General features: G+C 46.4%; 4 protein-coding genes across 6 annotated transcripts; 2 read left to right on the top strand and 2 right to left on the bottom strand.

Moving 5' to 3' along the window:
• Positions 1–87: 87 nt before the first annotated feature.
• On the bottom strand, positions 88–4238 carry dpagt1 (dolichyl-phosphate (UDP-N-acetylglucosamine) N-acetylglucosaminephosphotransferase 1 (GlcNAc-1-P transferase)). The gene is made up of 9 exons (XM_060056702.1): positions 3590–4238; positions 3338–3458; positions 2928–3141; positions 2600–2746; positions 2371–2455; positions 2032–2220; positions 1695–1782; positions 1263–1418; positions 88–1151 (listed from the first exon to the last, which is right to left on the bottom strand). The coding sequence occupies exons 1-9, from the start codon at positions 3742–3744 to the stop codon at positions 1086–1088; spliced, it is 1221 nt and encodes a 406-aa protein (XP_059912685.1). The 5' UTR covers positions 3745–4238; the 3' UTR covers positions 88–1085.
• A 198-nt stretch (positions 4239–4436) lies between these two features.
• Positions 4437–5672, bottom strand: LOC132461541 (uncharacterized). Its single transcript, XM_060056708.1, has one exon. The coding sequence runs from the start codon at positions 5593–5595 to the stop codon at positions 5092–5094; it is 504 nt and encodes a 167-aa protein (XP_059912691.1). The 5' UTR covers positions 5596–5672; the 3' UTR covers positions 4437–5091.
• Positions 5673–5769: 97 nt separating this feature from the next.
• On the top strand, positions 5770–24082 carry c2cd2l (c2cd2 like). Of its 3 annotated transcripts, XM_060056696.1 has the most exons (16): positions 5770–6406; positions 6485–6731; positions 7067–7511; positions 13337–13432; positions 13992–14111; positions 14809–14919; positions 15279–15392; positions 15871–15970; positions 16223–16355; positions 17062–17126; positions 18391–18512; positions 19216–19384; positions 19865–19957; positions 20646–20779; positions 21141–21354; positions 21654–24082. In XM_060056696.1, exons 3-16 carry the CDS (start codon positions 7146–7148, stop codon positions 21917–21919), a joined length of 2103 nt encoding a protein of 700 aa, XP_059912679.1. In that variant the 5' UTR covers positions 5770–6406; positions 6485–6731; positions 7067–7145; the 3' UTR covers positions 21920–24082. The 3 variants fall into 3 exon arrangements, with proteins under 3 accessions (XP_059912679.1, XP_059912677.1, XP_059912680.1); XM_060056694.1 differs by having other exon boundaries at positions 5770–6731; XM_060056697.1 differs by lacking the exons at positions 5770–6406; positions 6485–6731 and having other exon boundaries at positions 6756–7511.
• Positions 24083–24343: 261 nt separating this feature from the next.
• LOC132461542 (histone H2AX) lies at positions 24344–25007 on the top strand. The gene has a single exon (XM_060056709.1). It carries the CDS (start codon positions 24421–24423, stop codon positions 24853–24855), a length of 435 nt encoding a protein of 144 aa, XP_059912692.1. The 5' UTR covers positions 24344–24420; the 3' UTR covers positions 24856–25007.
• The last annotated feature ends 588 nt before the right edge of the window (positions 25008–25595 follow it).

Below are 25595 nucleotides of genomic sequence, written 5' to 3'. Positions count from 1 at the left end.
TTCAACGTTCCACTTGCTTTCCTTTTACAAAATGGTTTCTCAATTGAGAACTTTTCTGTCGAAATAAAAGAACATGGCACAATAACGTAATTGAGTAGGACTTATTTAATTTTCAGCACCACTATATCCCATTGAAAACGTAAATATTGAACACTAATATCATTCCAAGAAAAAGCTTCATTGTCCAGTGTCAAAAAATAATTCACATTGAGGCCAACTGTTCTAAGAAAAGAAAAACTAAAAATATTATTTCATTCAAGTTACTAGTTCCATAAAAATAAGCGATTTCTCCGACAATGTTCATAAATACCAAAAGTCTAGCTTTAAATATTCCTGCGCTATCCTTTTGGCCTTTTGTATAAAGCTTAATTACATTAAAACCCAACATCACCCTTCATTTGACCCTCACTTTAACAGTTTTCTTTTCATACAAGGTTGGTATTTTCGTTTAGATAAATGAACTAAGTCTGGAATATCACAGGGTGATCTGATTGACATTTAATAATGCCAAAAGACATAGAAATGATCAAATGTTGATGTAATTGTTCAATCAGTAAATACCTGATTTAGTACATTCTTGAATGAAGGACACCAACATGCTTATTTTTCCTTTGTATGCTTGATTTCCTTAAAGATGTAGCGGAAAACCAGAGGAACATCCAGAGCAACGACCAGAAGAAAGATCCTGATGATATAGACCAACTTATCAGAAGCCAAAAACTTCCAACGTGCATAACCCAGGACAATGGACATTGATCATGACGACAAGCTCTGTTTGAGTGGTGGGTGTGTGTGCTATTTCTGATGAAGAGCTTAAGAAACATTCATACCCATAACCGCAGATCCCTTTCTGTAAACATATTCATGGTTTATGCTCTCATACCAAATTTAAATTTGACTTAAAATAAATGTTCCCCTTGTTGATTTGCTCTGAGGCAGAATGGTGTTGGTGTGAGGAAATGGGATCGACATCAAAAGGCATATTGTTATTATTATCCGTCAGCCAGGCCAATCCATTAAAGTGTCAATATGCTTCCTTCTTCTGGATGTCCTCAGTCATGGCTCTGGGTTCCTTGCAGTCTTGTTTACACGTCATAGAAAAGCCGCACCAGATGATAGCGGATTCCAAAAGCCACGGCACTACCGAATACCTGGTCAGGAGAGAAGAAAGTGAATGTGTGGATAATACCTCATCAGTTATAACTGTTAAATTAAATACTATAACATAAAGTCAACGACTTGGTAGTTTGTTTGGGGTTTACTTGTAGGAGCAGCATTATGGTGGTGAGGCTCCTCTCGTGAACGGGACCCAGTATTTTCAGCACCAGGTTTATTAGGGTCATGTTGTTGCACTCTATGAACTCATCATCTTCCTCCTGACCCCGGCGAACCTCCAGTAACCTCAGTAACTCGGCCGCCTGTTTGGAGTAAACTTCAGTTGAACTCTCAACCAACGGGGTGCGATTATGTCATTAGTATAAGCTTCATAGACAAGGGTTAGTGTGGGTTAGTCAGGGTTTACCAAAACTGCCTGTTTCTTTACTAACTTAACTTACAAGCTGTTTTCATACTACAATCAAATTAATTCATAGGAAATTAATAGTAACTTCGGTCCAAATAATGTAGATTTATAAATAGACATAGACACACACACACACAACACAACATTATGCATAAGATGAGTGTTTTAGTACCTGCAGAATAAGATTTCCCAATTTAGAGAGATCCTTCCTTTTGAATTTGGAGTAGCTCATTCCCAGTTTGCCCGTGCTGGGATTCAACCTGGATGAAACGTCATAGCTTCACAGTCAATACAATAACATTAAACCAAAGTCCCTGAAACTAAATTTGCCGTTACTGGGATTTCATTTTTATAATTTGTAGACAAAAACTTGACAGTCTGTCTGAAACATTGTGTTGTTGATTGCTGTGGCCTGCTTTGGTCAGAGCACTCTGGGAAAAAACTTTTTTTGAAATACAATAAAAAAATAAAAACAGGGAGGTTGTGAATGGGAGAAGCCAACAGCATACCTGGGGAGCCGGTGTCGGGGACACGGGATTATGTGGAACAGCTGCGGCAGGGAGTAGATGAAGTTGACCACCTGGGGGATGAAGAATAGCAGCATGGTTTTGCTGAAGTGTCCCAAGATGCCGACCACCGCAAAGGTCATCCCCGCAAAGTAGCAGAAAGTGTCTCCCACGAACACAGAGGACGGGTACCTGCACGGGGGACAAGACAACGTTCCGTTAGTGGAGAACTCTGCTCTCTGGTCAAATAAAGTGTCAGTCTAGACCTGGAAGATGGCAGAGGAATGGAAACGGGGTTGATGTATTTGGTGGAGAATGGTTTGCTTGGGATGCTGAACCTACCGGTTATGGTAGAAAAGTCCCAGCGTGGTGAAGAAGAATGGTAGCATAAAGTAAAGGGAGAATATGTGGTCGTCTCCATAATCTCCTGTTGGGTATAAACAACAACAAAAAATAGACCCCAAAATTAATCACATTACTGTTGAACACACAGATATTTTACTTTAGTTTCCTTGTTATAAGCAATTTAATCGACTGGTTTACAGTAGGGTGTGACTGCTGGCCCACCAACCATGGAGCTCCAACAGGTTGAAGAGGATGATGGAGCCCGAGATGAAGAGGGCTTGTCCCGACTCGATGCCGTTGATCCCGGCCAAGATGTTGATGGCGTTGGTGCAGAACACAGCCAGCATGCCCATGTAAACGTAGTACAGAATACCTGCACACCACAGCAAATGTAGTTTAAATATACCATTATGTAATATACGTTATTATCACAGAAGTACTTCAGAATTATGATTATCCCTCATTTTAATTACTGGGATTAATGAAATACAATAATACTATTGATAATAGATATAAAATAATAATAATTTTCATTATCAATAAGATTGCCTTGCCTAGGTCCAGGTGGAGCCCTAGCAGTAGTCTGAAAGGCTTGGGCACCACGATGACAGTGTTTCCAAAGTTGGTAAAGTAGACCATCAACAGTGGCAGGGAGGCCATGGTGGGCAGCAGCAGCTTGTGCCTCCATCGCAGGTTTAGCACATCGTCAGCAAAGCCCAGGAAAATCATGCAGCAAATGGCTAACAGAGCGCCAATCAGCTGGACAAACTGGTCAAAAGAAATAACACAAGGTTTGCCTGACCGTCCATAACATTTGGGCTCCTAATCTAAATTGGCTAAGAAAGACATTGTAATTTGAATTGAGTCTGTCAAATGATGACTGCCTCAAAAGGGGGCGGGGCATGACGTATTGTTAGAGGTTCCTTTTGGGCTCTCATCATGTGTACAGTTATATTCGACCCACCTCGTCGTGTGGAAAGACTGTGCACTGGTCCCCAACAAGGCAGCTCAGGAAAGGCACGGGGATGAAGCAGAAGAGGATGATGAGAAACACGGTTCCGCTGATGACACCCTGGGATTCTGGACTAAACCGGGACAGAACAAGCACCGAATCAGAGCAACGACAAACATAACGCTGACGTAGCACAATCAGATGGTATCATGGGATAGTAATGTTCTCACAAATGGACGGCAATAAAAATGTAAAGACACTTACACTTGCTTTTTTGATGTTTTGTTCATGTCAATGCCGTACAACTTGGCAGCGATGAAATGGTCTTTAAACGCCGGGATGAGTTTTATTGTGGCCAAGCACCCGAGTGCCGACAACATGCAGTTGATCAGAAGCGGCAAAACCGGGATTTGAGACATGATTTCGGGAGTTAGTAGATTTGATACTGGATGAACAAGGTGTTTGTTGATCAGTTTCTCCAATCTTGTGAGTTAGACTTTGGATCGATCGATACACAAGCCTCGAGTCCTCCGGTTCCAACTACGCGAGTAAAAAACGATCCGTTAAGAATACCATCGTGACTCGTCGTGTCTCGACGCATTTGAGAGCAACTTCCATAAATCACATATATCATCCATCCTAGCATTTCAGACAAGCCTTCATTTTGTCTACGATATGTACCACTTCAGGGTTCAGGTCGGAAAGGTTTGGCTTAACACCGCTTCCTGTCCGATGCCGAGGTCGGACACATAACAACGGGACACCGAAAAATGGTCTTCTACGGTAATTAACCCTTACTTTAGATTTAGTTTCCCCCAATAAATCATTCATCCTAGCATTTCAGACACGCTTTCGTTGCGTCCTGTACGCAATGAATGATATGTACAACTTCAGGCTCCACGTCATATAGGTATAGCTTAAGACCGCTTCCTGATTGATCACGAGGTCGGACGTGACAACGTGACACCGGAAGTTCTTCTGCGATCATTAACTTTAATTTATATATTTTTCGAGAAATCAGCCATCCTAGCATTTTAAACATAATTATCATTATGTGTGTGATATGATCAACTTCAGGGTCCATATGAGAAAGGATTAGAATAAGGCAGAATCATGTTCAATGTCTTTATTTTTAGAAATCGTTTAGTCTCCATGAAACCAAATTGACCAACAAAAAAAAAATAGCAAAGTACAAAACTGATCCCGGCTGTTATTTACTGGTGCGACTAGTTACATTGATGTTCACCTATACAAGTTCAGTCCATTTTACAGCACATTTAAAATGCAGGCGTTGAAGAGCAGAACAAAGAAAATTGAAATGTCGGATCGACTGCAGCGTGCCGCAATTTGCGACACGAGGAGCAGTCGGCCTCGTGTGTGAAATACTTTCTGAAATGAATTTGCTTGGAAAGAAACTGCTAGTACACGGTCCCCTCCGCAATATAGAACACTCAAGGATGTGGAATCGCGCTAGAATCACTAAGGAATGCATGTACAAAAAAATCCCCGAAGAGAAAGCCACGTGAATATATGTTGAAAAAGCAAGATTTATTTATAGCAAGATATTAAGACGCCCCGTCAACGCGGGAACATCTTAAAGTAACTTTAAACATGGTTTAAATATGCTTAAGCTGCTAACAGAACAGAACATACTATAAAAAAATAAGGTCACCAATAACACGTGGACATTTTTCTTGAGTGGCGCATCTTTTAAATACAGCCAGCCAATTGACGATCTTCAGTCAGGGAGATTTTTGGTCTTGGGCCTAGTTGTCGTATTGGTCGCCATAGCTTCCCTGGCCCCGGTTATCTCTGTATCCGCCACCGCTGCCGCCGCCATATCCGCCACCACCGCCGCCGCCGGATCTGTATCCACCGCCGCCGCCGCTTCCACCACCGTAGCTCCTTTCTCCGCCGCCATAGCCGCCCTCGTTGTTGTAGCTTCTATCGCCATAGCCGCCGCCGCCACCGCCGCCGCCGAAGCTGCCTCTGGAGCCGCCTCTGGAACCACCGGATCTGCCTCTGCCGGCTTCATCCACTCGAATGGACCGTCCATCCAGGCTGGTTCCGTTCATTCCCTCCAACGCATCCTTGGCCTCGTCGGCATTATCAAACTTGACGAAGCCGAAACCACGGGACCGCCCAGTGTCTTTGTCGCGGATAACATCAGCTTTGGCGATGTTTCCATACTTGGCAAAAGCCGCCATCAAGGATTCCTCATTGGTGTCGAAGCTGAGGCCTCCGATGAAAAGTTTACCTTCGTCGTTCATCTTGAGTTGTCTGGTGAGAGTTCCGAAGAGATGCTTGCACGAGGAAGGGCCGGATGAAGTGTTCCTTCTTTGCCTCGAGGTCGGAAATATAAGGGCGGTACACCGGAAGTAGTTATTCTTCTTCTGTGGTAATCTTTTTCTTTTTTTTTACGTTTGCCCTCTGTTGGTAAGTTATATATGCAGCCTTTTAATACGGATTCAGATAACTACAAATAGTAATAATAAATGTGGATATTTATATTCTCATGTGTTACAAACAATTGACCCAATACTGTGTGACGTGTACCGGGCGGGCAGATATTATATTAAATGCATTGAACTGAAGGTATACCAGCCGTCATAACGCTTCATAACCTCTGGCAGCAGATGATATATCTATGAAAGTGTTACATCCCTGCAACATGTGGGCTACACCGTGATTTCCCTCTCACATTCACATTATATCCTCCTCGGTCACCCGTTTAAAAGATTAGCGAGCTTGGCTCTCGGGTATTTATTGTGTATTACGTCTTGTATTGGGACTTATAGTGCCCTCGGCAGGCTCAGACTGGAACCGCCGAGGCAAACGTATCGGCTCAGAGGTTTTGGGAGACTCATTGTGTGGGTAAATGGTAAATGGTAAATGGACTGCATTTATACAGCCCTTTTCTAATCAGTGGCCATTCAAACCACTTATATATTTTTAATACTGCCTCACATTCACCCATTCATTCACACATCGACGGCGGAGTCAACCAGGGCGAAAGCCGGTTGGTTGGGACGGGAGCAGTATATGGTGAGGGGTCTGGCTCAGGGACACTTCGGCACTCAGGTAGGAGGAGCCGGGGATCGAACTGGCAATCTTCCGGTTACCAGCTACCTCCTGAGCCACATGCCGCCCCCATTATAGCCCCCTCTGCAGGCTTGAACGGGAATCGCCGAGGCAAGCAAACGTCGGCTCGGAGGTTGTGGAAGGGGAGGGAGACTCCTTGTGTCCTGGTGGATGAACAGAGCGCAGACTCGGTGGATGGCTGGATGACAGCGGCTTCTGGTCCCACCGACACACCGCTGATGTATGCCGGGTCAGACGGAATATACTGAAGCGATGCACATCGACAACAACACTTTCGCTATTGTCCACATGCCATAATAAAGCGGTAGGTATATTTAATGCAATGAATAGTCAACTTTGTGTCATCGTTTAAAGTTGTTTCTCCCTATCTCCTGATCATTAACCCTCTTTACTCATCGTACGGCGTTTGGTGTCGGTATTATTAACATGTAAGATTGTAAGTGCGTTGCAAAATGCACCAGAACCATCGTCTAATAACGTGGTGTGTTGTTGTCGCGGAGCTGCAAAACGCGCTCTTTGGAGTCAAGGGGCACACGCTCCGAATATCATCCGGCTGATTGCGTATTCCTTAACATTACCTACTACGACCTGTCCCGCGAATGAAGCACAAAGACGGACTATTTATTGCTCCCCTTACAGACACCGTTGCCGACCCCACGGACTCCCCGGTCCCCTGATCCGTCCACCTCACCGCGATGAGCGGCACAAGGACACCGCTATGAAGCCCGACCAGAACGGAGGCTGCTGCTGGTGGTGTCTAGTGGGGCTTTTCCTGCTCTCTTTGTTTATAGTGTTGGCATGGCTCGTCCAATATTCACTAGCCACTGTGCGTTCGTGGAGGGCCAAGGATCTCGTAGGCAACAGTGCAGCCCGTCATCTTCCCGTCATCCACCAGGATCACCGGACAGACACGGGGGGCTGGCGGGGCTTCCTGCTCAGGCTCCGGCCAGGCCGTAGTGGAAGAGCTGTTTCAGAAGCAGGGGCTAAAGGCTTACTCTCCACCCTGTTTTCTTTCAAGTCGTTCGGGGAACCCTGGCAGAGAGCCTGGGTGAAAGCCTTGAATGACCAAGCTTGCAGACATGGGGTAAGTGATCAACGTGCTGCAAATGTAGGTTGATATCTGCAATTGTCGACCTACACTTGCAAGATCAGCATATCATATATCCTATTGATACTGCTGTTGGAATATGGTTTCGTTTAGCATTTTTGAGGGGATATGTATAAGCCTATGGGGAATGATTCATCTGATTGTGATCATGTGTAGCCTAACCTGTGTGCTCCGTAGAGTGCAAAAGTGTGGGTTGGTTGCTACTCGCTATACTAACTGGTGGCGTGGGCGTTGAAGTGTCAGTAATCAAGAATAGAATTGCATCGGGGCATTGTGTAAGATCCCCCAATACGATCACACTACATCGGGAATGCAGTCATTTTTTGAGTGATAATGACACTGAAAAGCGTCTGTCATAATTGCTTGATGCAGTCAGGCAGAATTGTGATCAATCGACATCATCCTGGTACAACAGAAGGAATGCTTTATCAGTATTGCAACTCTGTTCATCGTCTATCTATCCAGTTATACGTTTATAATAATACTAGTAATACTGCTAATCGTTTTTCTTCGCATTTCCTTATGCTGAGAGAGAATTAATCCTCTCCCCCTGGTCCACCATTTGCTCATGGTATAGTTCTCACACCATCGATAAAGACCCCATTGGTCCATTGGGTCTTGTCGGGGTCAACTGGTAGAGCAAGGCTTAGAGGTTCCATTCCCAACGCAGCCCTCCCACCCAAGCATTTACGCACTGTAAGGTGCTTTGATGTAAACATCCACCAAGCTTAAGCGTTGTTTTTGTATTTCCACATTAGATTTCACTCAGGTGATTCATACCTTCATATTCATACCTACTGGATTGGGGATGTGGGCGTGGGCGGTCATGTGTTTGTGTTATGTATGCGTACGGCTACATGGGGTTTTAAAAGGGGACCCATTGATCCACATCACAAACTATAGGCCCGTCGTGATTCAGAAAGGTCATCTCTGCCCTTGCTTGTCCAAGGTTTACCTTTCAAGCCTTATGCTGCTGGATGTTGAATAGACGCTGATTCAAGTTCACAGTCAAACAGATCTCCGTTGCATTTATATAGAGAACACCAGGATTAAGCAAATATTTCAAATACTTCCCTATCAAACAGATCTTATGTTTCAGCATCTCATGCATTATATAGAATTGCACAGACCTTAAACAACACTTGTTCTTCATCGATCATGGTTAATACTCTCAAATGTGTAACGCTTGAACTCAAAGACCCTGAAAAAAAGCCTATGCATACAAAATGATGCATGTATTACAGAACAGCCTGTGGTATTAATCTTCCAAATGCCCTATTAGTCATACAACAACCGAACTGCAGTAGTAATCCCTAACAATGTAGTAGCTGACAATGAAGCCATTCCACTTTACACACATTACATTGTTTAGCTTCTGTGTAGGCAGGCTAGCTGTCATAACAATTACAAATCGTATGTAAACGTTGAAAATACACACACACACAGGCACAAACTCGCTCACATTCACACATTTATAAATATCTTTATAGGTCTGTATGTTTGTGTAGTACTAAGTGTGTAACGTGTTCCACAGACGTCTGTTGTTCAACAGCTTCTGCAGTCCCCTGACTTGAAAAACCTGCAGGGCACCGGGAGACTTGGCAGGTATTAGGTGACCAACGTAGAGTCATATCACATTCATTGACTCTCACGTATGCACCTGCTGCACGGCCGCCATGTTGACTCAGCCACTTTAGCAGGAGGAGACACTCTGAGACACTAGACTATGACCCCACACACGCTATCCGCCTCATATGCTGTGATTCTAGCTCTGCAGCAAGAAACACATTGGCTTAGATGTGTCGTGTGCAGGCAGTTGTCAGACATCTGCATTGATGTCTTCAGGGGTTGGATGTTTTCAGTGTCACTGTGCCAATCTGGTTTACGCCTTAAGGAAAGCTAAAGAATTTAAAAAAAAAAATAGCCTTCTTAGTTTGAAGACTTTGAGAAATCTTCAATGTGATTGTGTTTTATTTGATATTATACTGGATATCCTTTTTTTTTTTTTTTTTTTCTTGGGAATCCTTAATTTGAAGGAGCAGGCTCAGGTTTGGTATAGAACTGACAACTTTGTGCTTGATGATCCGCCCAGTGTAACGTCAAGGCCTTGCTCAGGCATTCCTTTATGCATGTGACACCGTGGTTACGAGACAGTGCTACTGATTCACTAGACTTACGCGGTGCACTGTGCACAAATTGATCAAATTGCCTCTTTTTGGATTTCTTTGACTCCGAGATCAAAGCGATTTCGAAGAAGGGAAAATAATAGAATGACTGCAGTAATATTAAATCTATGTGTGGACTAAATGATTCAGGTCTTTCGGTTGCAAATATGAAGTGAAATCAAAGGACTTAGTGTGGTCCTATCTCTTTCAGACTAAATTGTCCATCTATGATTCGGTAGATGGACAGGGGACCAGGACTTTCCCTCTCTGTGTGGAGGAGAACCCGTTGTCACGTGCTACCAGTGGGCTTGAGTCAGATTTGTCTGCATCCGGAGGGCTCCAGTTTAATTACGATGATTTGAAGGTCTGCAAAGAAGCTCACTTTCCTTCTGTCTCCATAATCCCCGGGATTTATGGTAAGGCCCTCAGCACAGCTGGTTACGGTTGACGATATCAGCAGAAAGACGTCAACATACCCCACGCACACAAACGCACGGGATAATACCCAAATGTAGAGGGTAAGGCTGATTTCAGTCGGAGCACAAATAACATCCACACATCATAGTGACGCATGCGGACAGTAACCTGCGGACCACTTCCTGTGGACGCCGGCACAGTAGCTATCATGCATCCCTCTGATATTGTGCGCATTTCTCAACTTCTAATTGAATTTGTTGATCGCGGGTGCGAGGCAAATGTGATTGTACTGTACAGCCGAGCACTCGGTTCCCTCAGCCCGCGCGTCTCGTCCCCGCTGCACTCCTAATGTCAAAGCCATTAGGTTCTGCGGTCGGACAATGGCATGGCGCTATCAGTGTGTTTCCAGAGAGCCCGAGTCCCCCTCCCTCCTCTCCCCCCTCCTACCTCCCTCCCTGCCTCCCACCCTCTCTCGCTCCATCCCCGATCTGCAGCCAGAACGAGCATGACTTGAAGCGACTCCACAGCTAAATGTGTGGCGGCTCCGAAATTTGCCATCACAGACATTGCTCACAGTAGTTCCATGGTAGAGATGTTGTGTCTAGCTAGAGTGCATAGCTATAGTGCATCCTTGAGCACGATGCCGCTGACCCCTTACCTACTCCTTAAAGACATTTTTTGAGTGCACAGTTGAATACTTGATTCTGATTGGTCAAAAGCGTTGCAACGGTGTGTATTATCTTTCGATAACACTTGCGAGCCGATGCGCTACAAATACATCTACAAAGCAGACGTGTCATGACAAAGCAGAAACAGTATGCTCAAAGCGCCGAATGATGATGATTTTAGTTGCAGCCGACAAGGACCTTAAACCCCTAATAACTTGAGAGATGAAATGTGTGAAACGTCGTTGGTCACCCTGGTACAAGCGGAACAATGATTACTATTATCCATTACTTATCCAACTCTTTGGCTACGTATGTCTGCTAAATGATGACGTGAGAATAAACGCTTCGGTCGTCACGCTCCCCCACGGGATATCATCGCACAGGGAGGATCGGTTCACGGCCGGAGCAGCCAGGCAGGAGGGGTTGGGGTTGGATGTTCCCCCCCCCCCCTCTCCCCAGAGGCTCCGGGGTCCCGTCTCCCCCCGTCATGGTCCCCTCACACGCCCTTGGGGCTGACGCTGAGGAGAACCCAACGTTCTCCATTTGCATCACACATCTTGCTCCATGACAAGACTCCCTCAAAGCCTGCGTATAGATGGATGCACAGTGGGAAGGGGGAGTCCGTGGCTCTACTTGATCCATCAGAGGGTGCTCTTCACACAGCGGGAGACCCAAGAGGAGGAGGGGTTCCCTGGGGTGGTTTCCTTGATGCTCACCCAGATGCTCCTCTTGGTTAAAGGAGGAGAAGGGACCCCTATGTGGCCTTTGATCACTCCCTCAATCCTTTAGAGTGAATTATTAAATCATAGATATTTTATTGAACTACAATAAATACCTTCTACTAATGTATACTGATAAAGTTATCTTTTGGCGATGTAGGATTTGCATCATGGACTGTAAAACAAAGTACAACATGACACAATGTCTTTCTGTAACAGACAGCATATTTCCGTGCATCAGAGCGAGTGGACCTGTTTAAAGCAATTGCCGAAAGTTGAAATCTAATCTACAAAATAAGTACAGCATCAATCTTCAAGTCGGTGTTCATATGAATAAGGCATTGTACAGGACGTGAATAATAAATGCTATTGGGTTTGGCCCTGCACCTTGGAACTGGGCGTGTAACTGAGCATCTTGACAGCGGAGCAAACACAATAGGTAATACAGGTGAGTCAGTCATATGACAGTCACATGACTACACTGTCAGTGATACTGCGTAAGCCTGCAGCATTGTCTTGGCTCCCTGCCCTCCTGACCCAATCCCTCTCTCTCTCTCTCTCTCTCTCTCTCTCTCTCTCTCTCTCTCTCTCTCTCTCTCTCTCTCTCTCTCTCTCTCTCTCTCTCTCTCTCTCTCTCTCTCTCTCTCTCGCTCTCTCTCATTGTGTGACTGAGTCGCTTGAGGCTCTCCCACCTCTGCTCTGCCTCCCCTGCTCTATTTGATAGAGATAAGACGCTCTGAAGGAACATATGCCCTGGTAGAGGATATATTTATATCATATATTCTCTCTGCACATCCCTTTTCCATACACTGAGGGGGCGACTGATAAATGTGCTTCTCGCCGCCAATATATTCTGCTGATGCATGAGATGTTTGCCATCAGTTTGTGACACCTTCTGAAAAGGCCTTACAAAACAGAGTCATTACTCTGCCATAATAACTGTTAAAACACAATAACACGTGCATTTGTGAATGTCTCGCGCAGTGCATTGGAGTTGGACCATCCGTCCATAGCCAATCCCATGTGGACAAGCATATGCTATATTCAGCTTTGCCAAAGACTGCAGGCCACTGAGTGCAGACAGCCACTATACACTAAACTACAGTCGAACGGGGCTGTACACACTGAGCTTCTAGTGTGGATGGATACTGACTAGATAACAGTAGTAGCTCTGCATCCCCATCTACAAATGTCTTAAATTAGTTTTCCACATTGCTTATCGGCAACATCAGGTCATTGTGAGGAGTTCCTGGTAAGGAATGTTTTAAACAAGGTTGTGGTTCGATCATTAACTCAAACTACTCATGTGATCGAGGCAAGAATTAGTTTTGCCAAGAGCTCTGACGTCAAAAATATCAATTTAAAAAAATGTTTTAGCCAGAGAAGTGGAAACAAGATGGTTCAGTTGCAAGAAATAACCTCATGTGTACCATTACCCTTCCGCCATCATGAACAACATACCCTTATCACACTGCGTCAAATGCATTAAACGTCCCACTTAATAGTATTTCCTGGAGCGAGTATGCAGTTGCTTGGTAGGCCTAACCGGCCATTATAAAGAGCGCCTAACAGGGATGGATGGTGTAGTTCCTCTGAAGACTACCGTCCCTACGCATCAGCCCCCAGCCTAAAGGTACCCGGTCTCCAAAGCCTTACATGCAGGCATCCTAGCCCAACCCGCTCCTTAACGACCTCTGACATCGTTGTAAATCGTTTAGCATTAAAAACATCTGCTCCATTGCAAGCGTCTGTGTTTCATCACGGTTGGACGATGACTTGACGATGACGATGTGTTTATTCTCCTCCCCCCCCCCCCCCCCCCCCCTCCACAGAGCTCCATCCAGATAACCTTCGACAGCACTCTGCCACTGACGGCCTCCACTGCCATCGAGCGTGTGACATGCACAGACCAATCAGCACGCAGCATGGTAGGTGGTGTTCCATTGATTTGACGGTTATTAATAGCCTTCGATAATCTCTGTAATCCTGTCTTCATTGCCGCCGCGTGTAATTATACGTATAATGGACTTTCATTCATAACTTCCCGGGACGCTTTGTTCGGAAGCCCTGGTCCAGATTGCCACAGGCCGAGAATGCATACAATGTTGTGCACAATGCAGGTTTAGTTTTGTTTTGCCTCGAAAGCCTCCTGTGATCGTAATGAAGATCTGGACCCGCCGGATCCCTTTTAAGATACTGAAGCATCAGCTTGTCTATTCCTAAGGATTTGGGTGAATGGTATGCATTCAGCAGTTATAGAATGAATTTGAATGTATGACTTGCATGTAAATCAGCTTTTCCCTGCTCACGTTTTATTGGGTACTGTCCCTGTCCACTGAACCATTAAAGGAATAAAGTCCTAGTGCTTTGGTACAGGACAACAGTCTAAATCTGTCCCCAGTGTATTTGACTGATTGTCTGAGCGTTTTAATCCCCCGTTTGACCGTAATGGCTTCTCTTAATGACAGTGGCCCCTGCTCTCTGCAGGTCTTGCATTGTGACTGCCGCCTGGACTCTGTCACGTTTCCAGTGACGGTCACGCAGCAGTCGCACGCCGCCGTTTCCATGGACACCTACCAGGTCACCATAGAGCCCGTAGTGGCGAAGGTACGCTCGCCCTCACGCTCCACCTGTCTCCTACGCTGATGGGTCTTGCAAATACATGTCCCTGGCCCCTCTCTCAACACAACACCGGAGGGCCCCGGCTCTGCTTTGCATCGGCATTCAAATTTGCATGTAAATTGGTTGGTCGGCGGCTGAGGCCTTATATTTCCCTGACCAGCCTTCCCTCAGAACGAAGAGATGAAGGGATATTTCGTGTGGATACATGGACCCTTAGCTAACTTATTGTCCCTCCCTCTCTCTCTCTCTCTCTCTCTCTCTTGCTCTCTCTCTCTCTCTCTCTCTCTATCTATCTATCTATCTATCTATCTATCTATCTATCTATCTATCTATCTATCTATCTATCTATCTATCTATCTATCTCTCTCTCTCTCTCTCCCCCCCCCCTCCCCCTCTCTCCCCCTCTCTCTCTCTCTCTCTCTCTCTCTGTCTCACTCACTCACTCACTCACTCACTCACTCACTCACTCACTCTCTCTCTCTCTCTCTCTCTCTCTCTCTCTCTCCCCCTCTCTCTCTCTCTCCCACTCCCTCTCTTTCTCTCTCTCCCTCTCTCTCTCTCTCTCTCTCACTCACTCACTCACTCTCTCTCTCTCTCTCTCTCTCTCTCTCTCTCTCCCCCTCCCTCCCTCCCTCCCTCCCTCCCTCCCTCCCTCTCCCTCTCTCTCCCTCTGCCCCCTCAGCTGGTGGCGTCTCTGGAGGAGGCGAAGGAGGGGGGGCTGCTGGTGTCCTGGTCCCTCTCCAAGCAGCCGCCGTTGGCCCTGCGTGTGTCTCCACGCAAGCTCCACAAACAGGTCACCAGCGGGCTACTGTTGCCACCTACACAGCCGCCACAGCCTGCATTACATCATCACAGCCGTGCTAGCATGCAGCACTCACTCCCCGTTTCTCTCTCTCTCTGGCTCAATTGGCAAGGGAGACCTACATTTGCGTCGCAAAAGCTCCTAAGAAGTATGATTAGAAAAGAACAATGCGAACACGTACGGCACAGTATGTATAGTACAGACTGTATAAGGCTCCACGTCAGTGTAAACATTGTGCATACGAATCGTACGGTACAGTTAGGGTGGTTTAGTCATCGCTGTGGTTAATATTTATGTGGTGTGCGTGTGTGTGTGTGTGTGTGTGTGTGTGTGTGTGTGTGTGTGTGCAGGGTGCGGAGGGCGAGGCGGACCTGAACACCATAAAGGAGCTGGTTGAGGACGCCCTGTACAGCACTCAGCCCTCCCTTGTGCTCAGCCTCCGCTCCTGTGAGAGCAGCGCCACCGTAAGGCCCGCCCCCATCCCCTGGAGACCGGCCCTCGGGGGTTCAAAAGCTGTGTTAGCGATGTTTTCTCCTCGCTCGCACGGTTATTGTTGCCTGTGTAAAAAAAAACTCATTCAAAAATGAACAACTGCAAACAGGGTTCAGAGTGTTTTGGCCTACGGCTGCTTCGCTGGGTTGCCGTCCTTCTCTCTTATCTTATTATGGGGCTTTATCGTCGAGTTTGTCAGGGGCGGTTGAATCCCGGCCGGGAGACTCAGCCGGAGGGTTCAACGTCGCCCCCCTTCATGACCTCTGAAGCTGTCTGTTAAAAACAGACCGGGGTTTCAGCTGACTTCGTGGCACCTCGTGTCGAACTCCCAGTAGTGTTTGTGCTGCAACTCAAACTCAGCCAGCCAGAGCCTCTAGGCACCGGGGTTGTGTCATAAAGGCGTGGCTGGCGCTGGACGTCAGATGTGTGCTGTTGTGTGTTGGTGCTCAGGTCACTCCGGAGCACCAGTCTGGGTGGCTGACCCCTGCTCCCCAGTGCGTGCCCGTTCACCGGCTCACGCTCCGCCAGCTGAGGGCAACCTGCCATAAAGGTCAGACCTTTGTTCCCTGCCTTTGTTCTGTCCCAGGACCACGTCTAGCCATGTTCCCCGCCGGGTGCTAAGGTGTGCGTGTGTGCTCTGTGTTTGTCTGTGTGCCCATGTGTGTGCGACTGTGTCTGTCTGTGTGTGTGTGTCTGGTGTGTGTGTGTGTGTGTGTGCGTGTGTGTGTGTGTCTGGTGTGTCTGGTGTGTGTGTGTGTGTGTGTGTGTGTGTGTGTGTGTGTGTTCGGGCCTGTGTGTGCAGGCCAGTGGACCAGCCCAGCTGAGCTGTGCTGTGTGTTGAGTCTGGACCAGTCATCCACAGAGAAGAGGACTGGGTTTGTGTGCGTACCTGGCAGCCCGGCCTGCTCACTGGGCTGGAGTGAAGACATAACATTGTAAGCACTTTGACTTTACCCCTCGTTTGTAGTATGAACCTGGCCTTTCATGGTGATACATACTATGAAGAATCGACCCGGAAACCAGCATTTCTGTTCAGGCTGTTCAGCAGCGAAGCAGCATTTCAAGAAGTTGACTATTATAATATCCTAGCATCGTTGTGTCCATGGTCTTCAGTACCTTGAAACAGTGTACACAGTCTGACACCCGTTCAGCAGTGGCATGTGTTTGAAGTGTATTGCATTCAGAACGTATGTTTGCATTGTCAGCGGATCTCAGTGAGCCGATGGAAAGGCCCTGCGTCGGCACAGTGCTCTAGTGCTCCACCCCTCTCCTGACTGCTCTTATCGGGGCGCTTTGAGGGATGCGCTGGAAGATCTGTGTAGCAGAGTTTTGCTTTAAATTCTTACACCACTGCTGATTTTCGTTTCCTGCGTGTGTGCTTGTGTGTGTGTATCTGTGTATGCCTGTGTGTGTGTGTGTGTCTTTGTATGCATATGTGTGTCTGCATTATGTGTGCGGGTGGCTGTGTGCGTATGCCTGTGTGTGTGTGTGTGTGTGTGTGTGTGTGTGTGTGTGTGTGTGTGTGTGTGTGTGTGTGTGTGTGTGTGTGTGTGTGTGTGTGTGTGTGCGTGTGTGTGAACGTGGCTGTATGCGTATGTGTGTGTGTGTGTGTGTGCGCTTGTGTGTGTGTGTGTTTTAAAGGGATCTGCAGCCCGAGACCAAAGAGCTGAGGATAAGACTCCTGGAGCAGAGCGGCGCCAGAGAGCGTAAGGCAACACTCGATAGTAATTTACTACCGCTGGCTGCAAGGGAGGCCTGCGCTCAGCGCTAGGGCGCAGCCCGGTGACGAGGCAAAGTCCGCCCCAGAACACACCGCCACATCCACGTGGTCTCTCCCAGAACCCGCTGAGTCATCGTTTAGTTGAGTCTAAATTCATCTGGATAGGGTCTGAGATCGATCACTGAACAGAATTCAGACACAGGTCCTTAATGAGCAAGTCCTTGAGCATCTCGAGGATATCTATAGGTTAGGATGTGGAAATGGGGGATCAAACCCGGATCCCTTTGTTTTGGAGTCCGACCCTCTCGGTGCAACACTCCGCCTCCCCGGTCCAATTTAGCCTTGAACCTTTTGATTTTGAGTTAGCTAAAAAAAAAAGTAGCTTATTACTTTATAAGAACTACTATTTCTTGTAGTTATTATAAAGTGATTTAGATAGTTGTTCACTAGATGATCAGGCAGAAGGCGTTCAGGAGAGTATCCTCTCGGTTCATTAGTAGTTATTCCTGTGGCGGTGGATGTTGTTACTGGAACAATTGAGGTGATAGCAATGTTGGGCCCTTCAGAACCAGCTGCACTGGGTTCTCTGTGGATGGTAGTCCGACTGCAGCAGTAAACTAGTTCAACACACTTTACGGGTCATTTGTAGTTTTACCAGTGAAAGTTCACTTTGGGTAGAGGGGGAACTTGGAAACCAACCAGTCAGACTGCAGCAGTCGGTTTGGGTTTCTCGTCTATATTGTCGGCCGTTTTGTTCCTTCCCGATTCACCCGACAAGCATGTGGAGGCAAGCGCTGTATGTGATACTCAGAACAAATGGCCCTGTCTACACACTTAGCATTACAGTGCCAGTTGTTAGCATATTGCGGTTGACACCTCATCCAAAGTGTAGGGCAAACACTTACGTCTTTGTGTTGCATTCATGCCCAAATTGTCATGGAGACGCTCCACTCAACTCCACTTCTGTGTGTGTGGGTTCTTATTAGATTAGTCGGCAACACTACATTTCTGATTCTACATGGATGTAAAGTATACGATGAAAGGCCTGAAGCTTCGGTGGTCCTCCATGAAATAATAACAATGGTTAATAATTGGTTTGAGTCGGACGCCTGTTTCCAGTGTCTTTAACTAGTCAAGCTAAACCAAAAAATTCTAACCAAATGAAAAATGTGCAACATGTGTCCCTGCCCTTAATGCCACATGGTAGAGTAAATGCTGTCTTATTAACCCAGCTGACCTTCTCCCTGTAGAGTTCCTGCCTGGGCAGGCCTCCATAGCGCTGGACGTGGGGGGTAAGGGGCCCACCGGGCCCCTCACGGTGTCGGTGAGCCCCGGGCACGGCCTGGCCCCCGACGTCACCGTCACCTTAGAGGTGAGTTCACCTGGAGGGCGGGGGAGGGGCCACACATGTATGTGTTGGCTCAAACGCTTGAGAGCAACGATGTGAGGTTAAAGTACACTTTTATGTTTGATGTGTGATACTTGTATAGTTGTATTTGTTTTGCGTAGCTATACTAATGCCTGTGAGCCGGCAGGGTTAACGCTGGTTTTAGTGGCAGCTGCAGTCAAACGTCTCTTCAGATCTTGATCTTGGAGGGAATGGGCTTGACCTACTTGAAGGAAATATATATTTTTATATCATACTAGCCAACTGTGGCCATATTTGTATTTTAGACCATTTCTTTTTATAACTCCAAGGTCGGAAAAGTACCAAATTAGCAGGCAGTTTAACAGTTTGAGCTAGAATATAAACTCAGTTTAAAAATGTGTTTCAAACTAATTCTGTGAACTGTGTGGGACAGTTGGGGATACAAATAAAGAAATGGTCTCTTGCTGTAACTTGAAAATAGTCAGGCATATTGGGAATTGAATCTTATATAAAATAGAATATGTTTAAGTACATATAATGTATACAATATATAACATAGATCAAATATAATTTGTTATATGTTTTTTATATAATACAAAATATGTAAAAAATATACATCGATACAGAATCTCCTTCTGTATCACATATCACATATGATAATTAAATACGCATCATCCATAATCTAATAAATCCATCCCAAACACAGCTGCTGTATGTGGAGTCGGAGGGGTCGTGCGGGGGTCACAGCCCCTCGTCGCTCCGCAGCTCGCTGACCCCGACCAAGAAGGTGGACGTGGACCGCACCGTCATGCCGGACGGAACCATCGTCACCACGGTTACCACGGTCCAGTCGCGGCCCAAGGAGCGCGACCGAGGTGTGTCATGGCTCATCAACGGCGGGGAGAGTGTGTCTTTATAGGGTCCGTCTGCGTGGGGGGTCTGAAGAGGCCAGCAGTCTTCACACAAACGCACGCCTCTGCGTTTTTTTTTCCTTGCACTTCTTGTCTATCAAAGGATTGCCCGAAATCTCCTCCGATCATGCCGAGGCGAAACATTGTGTCTTACTAGCGATGGTGTCAAAAAGGTACGGCGGGCGGAATTAGTTTTCGTTCCGATATCCCCCGTGTCCGTGGCGCTCCCAATGGACTTAACTAAGGGAACGTGCGGGTACCAAACTGAAACAGAATAAAACGGTCGGTCTGTAATTGGGGCGGGCACCAATGGTCTCGGCTTGCCAAAATATATCTCGCAACATCAACTTCGAAGTCCTACCGACTGCTTTACTGATAACAGCGGGGGCTTTGTGCGTTCTCTGGTTTGGATGTTTACCTACATGTGGGTGTGTTTCTTTGCAGGTGAATCCCCATTGCCCTCCCCTTACAAGGTGGAGGTGACGGAGAAGGGACCCACAGTCCTGTCTGACAGCAGGGGCAGCCCAGTTCCCAGCTGTGAGTAGGGAACGGAACACTATAATAAGCTTCAGACTACAGAGAGAGGTACAGACATACACAAAGCTCCTGTGTGTGAACAGGGGCATTTAGAGCACCAGGCTGCTCTTCCTGGTGTTCAGGCACATTGAAAGACACTATGTTTGGATGCAGTTAATCCAGGACCCCTACAGGGGAATACAACTGAGAGTGTACTGTGACAGCTGCACTACATAAACCTCAGAACAAATGACACACAAGACATAACAGACAGTGTTCTGACATGTGAAACCGCACATCAAACTCTCACGTTTAAGTAATCGTTTGTCAAATCGAACGCTGACACCAACTCCTTACACTCCTTACCCTCCTCTGACAAAATGTATGGTTAGGGAATATGTTCTGACAAGGGTGTGGGCCATCTTTAGAATGAGTTTGAATAATTTAGAACTTGTGTTTCCTGTTTCTTCTGGCTTTTTCTATGTGTGGGTGGATATGCATTTGTGTGTGTGTGTGTGTGTGTCTGTCTATCTGTGTGTGTGTGTGTGTGTGTGTGTGTGTGTGTGTGTGTGTGTGTGTGTGTGTCTGTGTGTGCGTGTGTGTGCGTGTGTGTGTCTGTCTATCTGTGTGTGTCTATGTGTGTGTGTGTGTGTGTGTTTCTGTGTGTGTCTGTGTGTGTGTGTGTGTGTGTGTGTGCTGAACGCCCCAGTGAGCCCCCCAGTCACCAACGGCCTGGACCCCGTAGCAGAGACGGCCATCAGGCAGCTGACGGACGCCTCGGGCAGAGTCTCCAGGAAGACTCCGACTAAAAGGAGCACGCTCATTATCTCAGGGGTGTCAAAGGTCAGGGCCGAGGAAATTGTGTCACCGCATTCACGCTTTTAATTAGAAACCTGTGGAGAACCTCCGAACCAGGCCAGGGCGTGCTCCACGCGTCCTACTGAAAATGTGTCAAACGTTCCCCTACACAGTAATTGGCTAAAAAATACAAAAAAGTGTATCTATTAATAGGCCTACCTGACTTAGAGATCAAAAGCCTGTTAAATTAGGAGTTATTTTATATTCTGCCGGTAAACATTTGCTTCCATTCACTAATTCTCCAATGTAACCAATTGCTTTGTCCCACCACACAGATAAAACCGATCAGGGTTATGCCCTGATCTGATGGTATGCAATGGACTAACACCGAGTGTGTTTCTGCCAGGCCCCCCTCTCAGAGGACGACAACGCGTTGTCGAAGGGCTACGCGGCGGCCATGGACGCCGCCATGCACGCCCACCACCAGGGGGCGCTGCCGCGGCCGGACCCGGACGAGAGGACGCCGTCGGACGCGTCGGAGCGGCCCTCGGTCGACGACGTGGAGTCCGACACCGGCTCCAACGGCGTCATGGAGACACGCAGCCTCAAGGACCACAAAGGTAGCGCCCCCTTTCGTCTCTCTCGCTGACAGATCCCTGTCCAAGTCATGGTCGCTTCTTTTATAGGTCTGTAAATATCGATCACATGGGACCAGTTTAACAGAAAGGTAGACAAATGCATCAAAGTAGTAAGGAAATACTATTAAAACCTAAATAATGAGTGCTATATATAATATCGAAATGAGGGTGTAAAAGTCGGGTCATTGGTCCGATTCCAACTTCTTAAACTGGACCAATGACGTCCATCGTTGTGCCCCCCCGCCCCCCGTTCCCCTGTACCCCTGCCCCCCGTCCCCCAGTGGGCTTCCTCCGCAGCGGCTCCAAGCTGCTGTTCCGCCGACGGCGCCGGGACAAGGACCCCGCCGTCAGCCAGTCCCACGAGGACCTCTCCCAGACGGGGGAGGGCGCCGGCGCGGCCGCCTCCGCCCCCGCCGCCTCCACCCTCAAGCGCAAGAGCTCCGGGAGCTTCTCGCGCCGCCTCATCAAGCGCTTCTCCTTCCGCTCGTCGGGGAAGTCCAAGAGCGGCGGCGCCGCCAACGGAGGAGCCGGGGCGCCGGGGAACTGATCGCCACGGCGACCGGGATCACAGCCACGCAGGGTCACTTTATTCGGTTGGATCGGCGGCGGCGGCGGCCGCGGGTGTTGGCGCGGACCTCCTCTTCGACCTCGGTTTCGTGTGCTGTTGCTGACGGGACGCTAAGCACTATGACATCATTCATGACATCACAGACAGGTGGGCGATGCGCCCCGGGCGGGCGATGCTTCACCTGTCGGTCTCTGCAAAGACTCCCCTGGGAAGGACTCGGAGAGAAACACCTGCACTTCAGGACAACATGGGAGCAGTCGTAAGGAGGTATAACGAGTGACACCTCATGTGGTATTTAAGGTGTTTTCCTTATTTTGGGGGGGTTGTATCCTCTGCTGCTGGGGATTAGAGGGTCATTGAGTAAGATTTGGAGACTGTTCGACATGGGCAATACGACCAGCAATATACCTGTGGATTGTTGAAACACGCGAGTTGCATTTCTTTTTTTTATGCCAATGACTAAAACGTTTTAATATATGTTATTCAAATTAAGGCTTGGAATAATGTACTTACTACACCTGGCAGGTGTAGTAAATACATTAAGACATGTGTGGCCATTTTAACTTTGTGTTCTGACTACTGACTGTATAGACAAAGAAACAAAACAAACCGTACATAGTGCTCCTTCTTAATTGTGAATCAGATACAAATGATGAAATGCTGTATGCGCTTTTATACACAAGGGGGCACTGGAGATGGGATTGTAACTGTAACAACTATTTATTGACATACGGATATTACTATTGTTTGCACTCTGGTTACCGTTTTTATTTTGTTGTCATTAGCACATTATTTTATGAACTGATTGGAGTCGCATAGGACTTTAGGAAAAAGTGATGTACTACTCTGACTTAAAAAATTCAAGTGCTATTTTAGCGCTATTTGTGTTGAGTTGTATAGTAGGCTATAAACATTGATTTGTGTGTTTATTTTTATTTTGTATAGTAAATTAAAATAATGTACTTAATAATTTACGAGTTAATAAATCAATGCCTCGATCTGGAATTAGGTGTACATAAAAGTCTTGCTTATACATTTGGGGTTTTTAATAAGGTTTTTTAATGTAACTTAATGTAGGCAAAACATTGCAGGTATTGTTTTATATTGTTTGGTAGTTCCATGAAGAGACATACAATGAAATAGTAACACATGTACTCAAACGCTCACAAATCAAAACATGTTCATTTTTATTTGTTTGTATTTAAACAACTGAGTGAAGAAACAAACAGAGAGCTTTGCAAGCATAACAACCCTACATAAACTGTATATCAAATATAAATACATAAATAACTGCAACAGGGGAACCCTGAACATCAAGACATCATAGAATATAGTCTCAATTCTTCATTTCCAGTAGTGTTTTCAATAAAAAGCATTTAAGTGTCATGTTATGCATGCATGTTTACTGTATTCTAAGGGTGTAAAACCTTTTGCAGTAATTCATTTTTTCTTTCTATTTTATACAGAATAATTATCTGGTAACGGGTGTGGCAAGCACACTGGCAATTATGTATTGGTGTCTTGTGATCTTGCAGTTACCTCCACACATCAAATAACATTGTTCTAATAACTTTTACCTCCATAAACCTATTTACAAGCATATGATTTAATTCAAGAAATGTCCATCAGCAATATTGTTATAGATTTGTAAATATATAATTCAGGTTGAGTAAAAAAACATTGAATCTGGAGCTACAGGATATAATTGAATTCAACAGATGCTGATTTCTCAGGGCTGTATGTCAATATACTGTACAAGAGATATGTCCTGTCTGTTAGTATTTGTTCCTCAAAAGACAACCTTAGTATGGGAACTAAGGAAAGATGGTATGTTATGTGTGCAAACATTAAGTTCAGAACTGCTAATTTAAGACATTTTCTACCGTACGAAAGAATAGAGTTCTTAGATAGAAAGATAGGGTCATGACCACCAAAGTTCAAAAGGAAGCCATCACCCAATGTCAATAAACATCTTACATCTGCGTTTGACCTTTAAATTCGCCAATAAAACCACAGAAAAATGTTGTGTAAAAGGTAAGGCAACTATTGTCATATGCCATTTACAATTTGAAATGCCCTCAATGTGAAAATAATGTTTACTATATTGCAAATAAATTATTTTTCAAGCCTCTCAGTCTAGAACAGATGTGTGTGTAGTTTGATTGGCCACGGTTACAGAATGTGCAGAGCGCCAAAATGTTCAAAGTTTAAAAAAAGCTGTCCTGATTGCCGCTAAAACTTGAGAGGCGGGCACATAAACCAATGGCACGAAGGAGGGAAAATCCTCTTCTCGAACCGCGAACCTGATTGGTCATAGGTGAAGTACTCAAACCAATCGTTTTTTTTGTTCATAACCTACTCAACCGTGTGGGCGGGGCTTGTTCTGTAACGATATATATCCGGGTCAACCTCAACCAAGGACTATCAGCGAGCTGCAGTGCTAGTTTTGAGCAGTTACCCCAACGCGATCATCATCGAAAATGTCTGGAAGAGGAAAGACCGGCGGAAAGGCCCGCGCAAAGGCTAAGACCCGCAGCTCCAGAGCCGGGCTGCAGTTCCCTGTCGGCCGCGTCCACCGTCTGCTGAGGAAGGGCAACTATGCCCACAGAGTGGGTGCCGGAGCTCCTGTTTACATGGCCGCCGTGCTGGAGTACCTCACCGCCGAGATCCTGGAGTTGGCTGGCAACGCTGCGAGGGACAACAAGAAGTCTCGCATCATCCCCCGACATCTCCAGCTGGCGGTTCGTAACGACGAAGAGCTGAACAAGCTGCTCGGCGGGGTGACCATCGCCCAGGGAGGCGTGCTCCCCAACATCCAGGCCGTCCTCCTGCCGAAGAAGACAGGCGGGCAGGCTGCGGCGCCCAGTGCCGGCAAGGCGGGGAAGAAGGCCTCGTCTCAGTCCCAGGAGTACTAGGCTGCTGCCCTGATCCTCAATGACTTGATACCCCAACGGCCCTTTTAAGGGCCACCCAATTGTTCACTGAAAGAGCTGTTTCTTTTATTGCATTCCTCTCGCGTTGTTCTTTACGTTTTTGCTCACAATTTTGAATAAACCCTTGTTTTTAATACTGACTGATGGGTGGTTTGTACACTGAGATACTGGCGTCGAATTTAACTGGTTTTACATCGTATAACCTTTATGGGGACATTGGGTGTTATCTAAGCGCTATGTCTTGGCCCCTGTAAGCATAGCTGGTCCCATGTTTAGTAGTTTGGGCACATGGTGCACAATAGAGACTACTCTCAAAGCGAGACCCGAGTTAAGTAGGCCTAGGACCGTTTTCTGCAGCACTGCAGAAGATTGCCTGCAAAAGTCATTTCAGTGAAGAAACTTCCAAGTTACTGCAGAGCTGGCCTCTGTTGAGAACATAGATTCGAATACCGTTTATAAAACACATCAGGTTAACTCGATGCAGGTAATTTAAAAGTGTCCTGCACTCGTACACTCTTATGGTAATCTATTTTAAGAGCCCATATTTAATGATAAAGTAAACCAATAAACCTTCTGAAATCGTTTATCAGTTATGTTTTTAAAATGCAGTTAGAAGTCCATGGCCTCATTGTCATGTCACCTTCAGCAGGCTTAATGTGATATTAAAACTCCCGCCATGGCTGTCTATTGGGTAATTAAGCACACATGTGTCTTAATATTTT

The sequence above is a fragment of the Gadus macrocephalus genome, chromosome 7 (assembly GCF_031168955.1).
Source record: "Gadus macrocephalus chromosome 7, ASM3116895v1".
NCBI lineage: Eukaryota > Metazoa > Chordata > Actinopteri > Gadiformes > Gadidae > Gadus > Gadus macrocephalus.
Note: the sequence above shows the minus strand (reverse complement) of the source record. Positions and strands in the feature narration are given on the sequence as shown.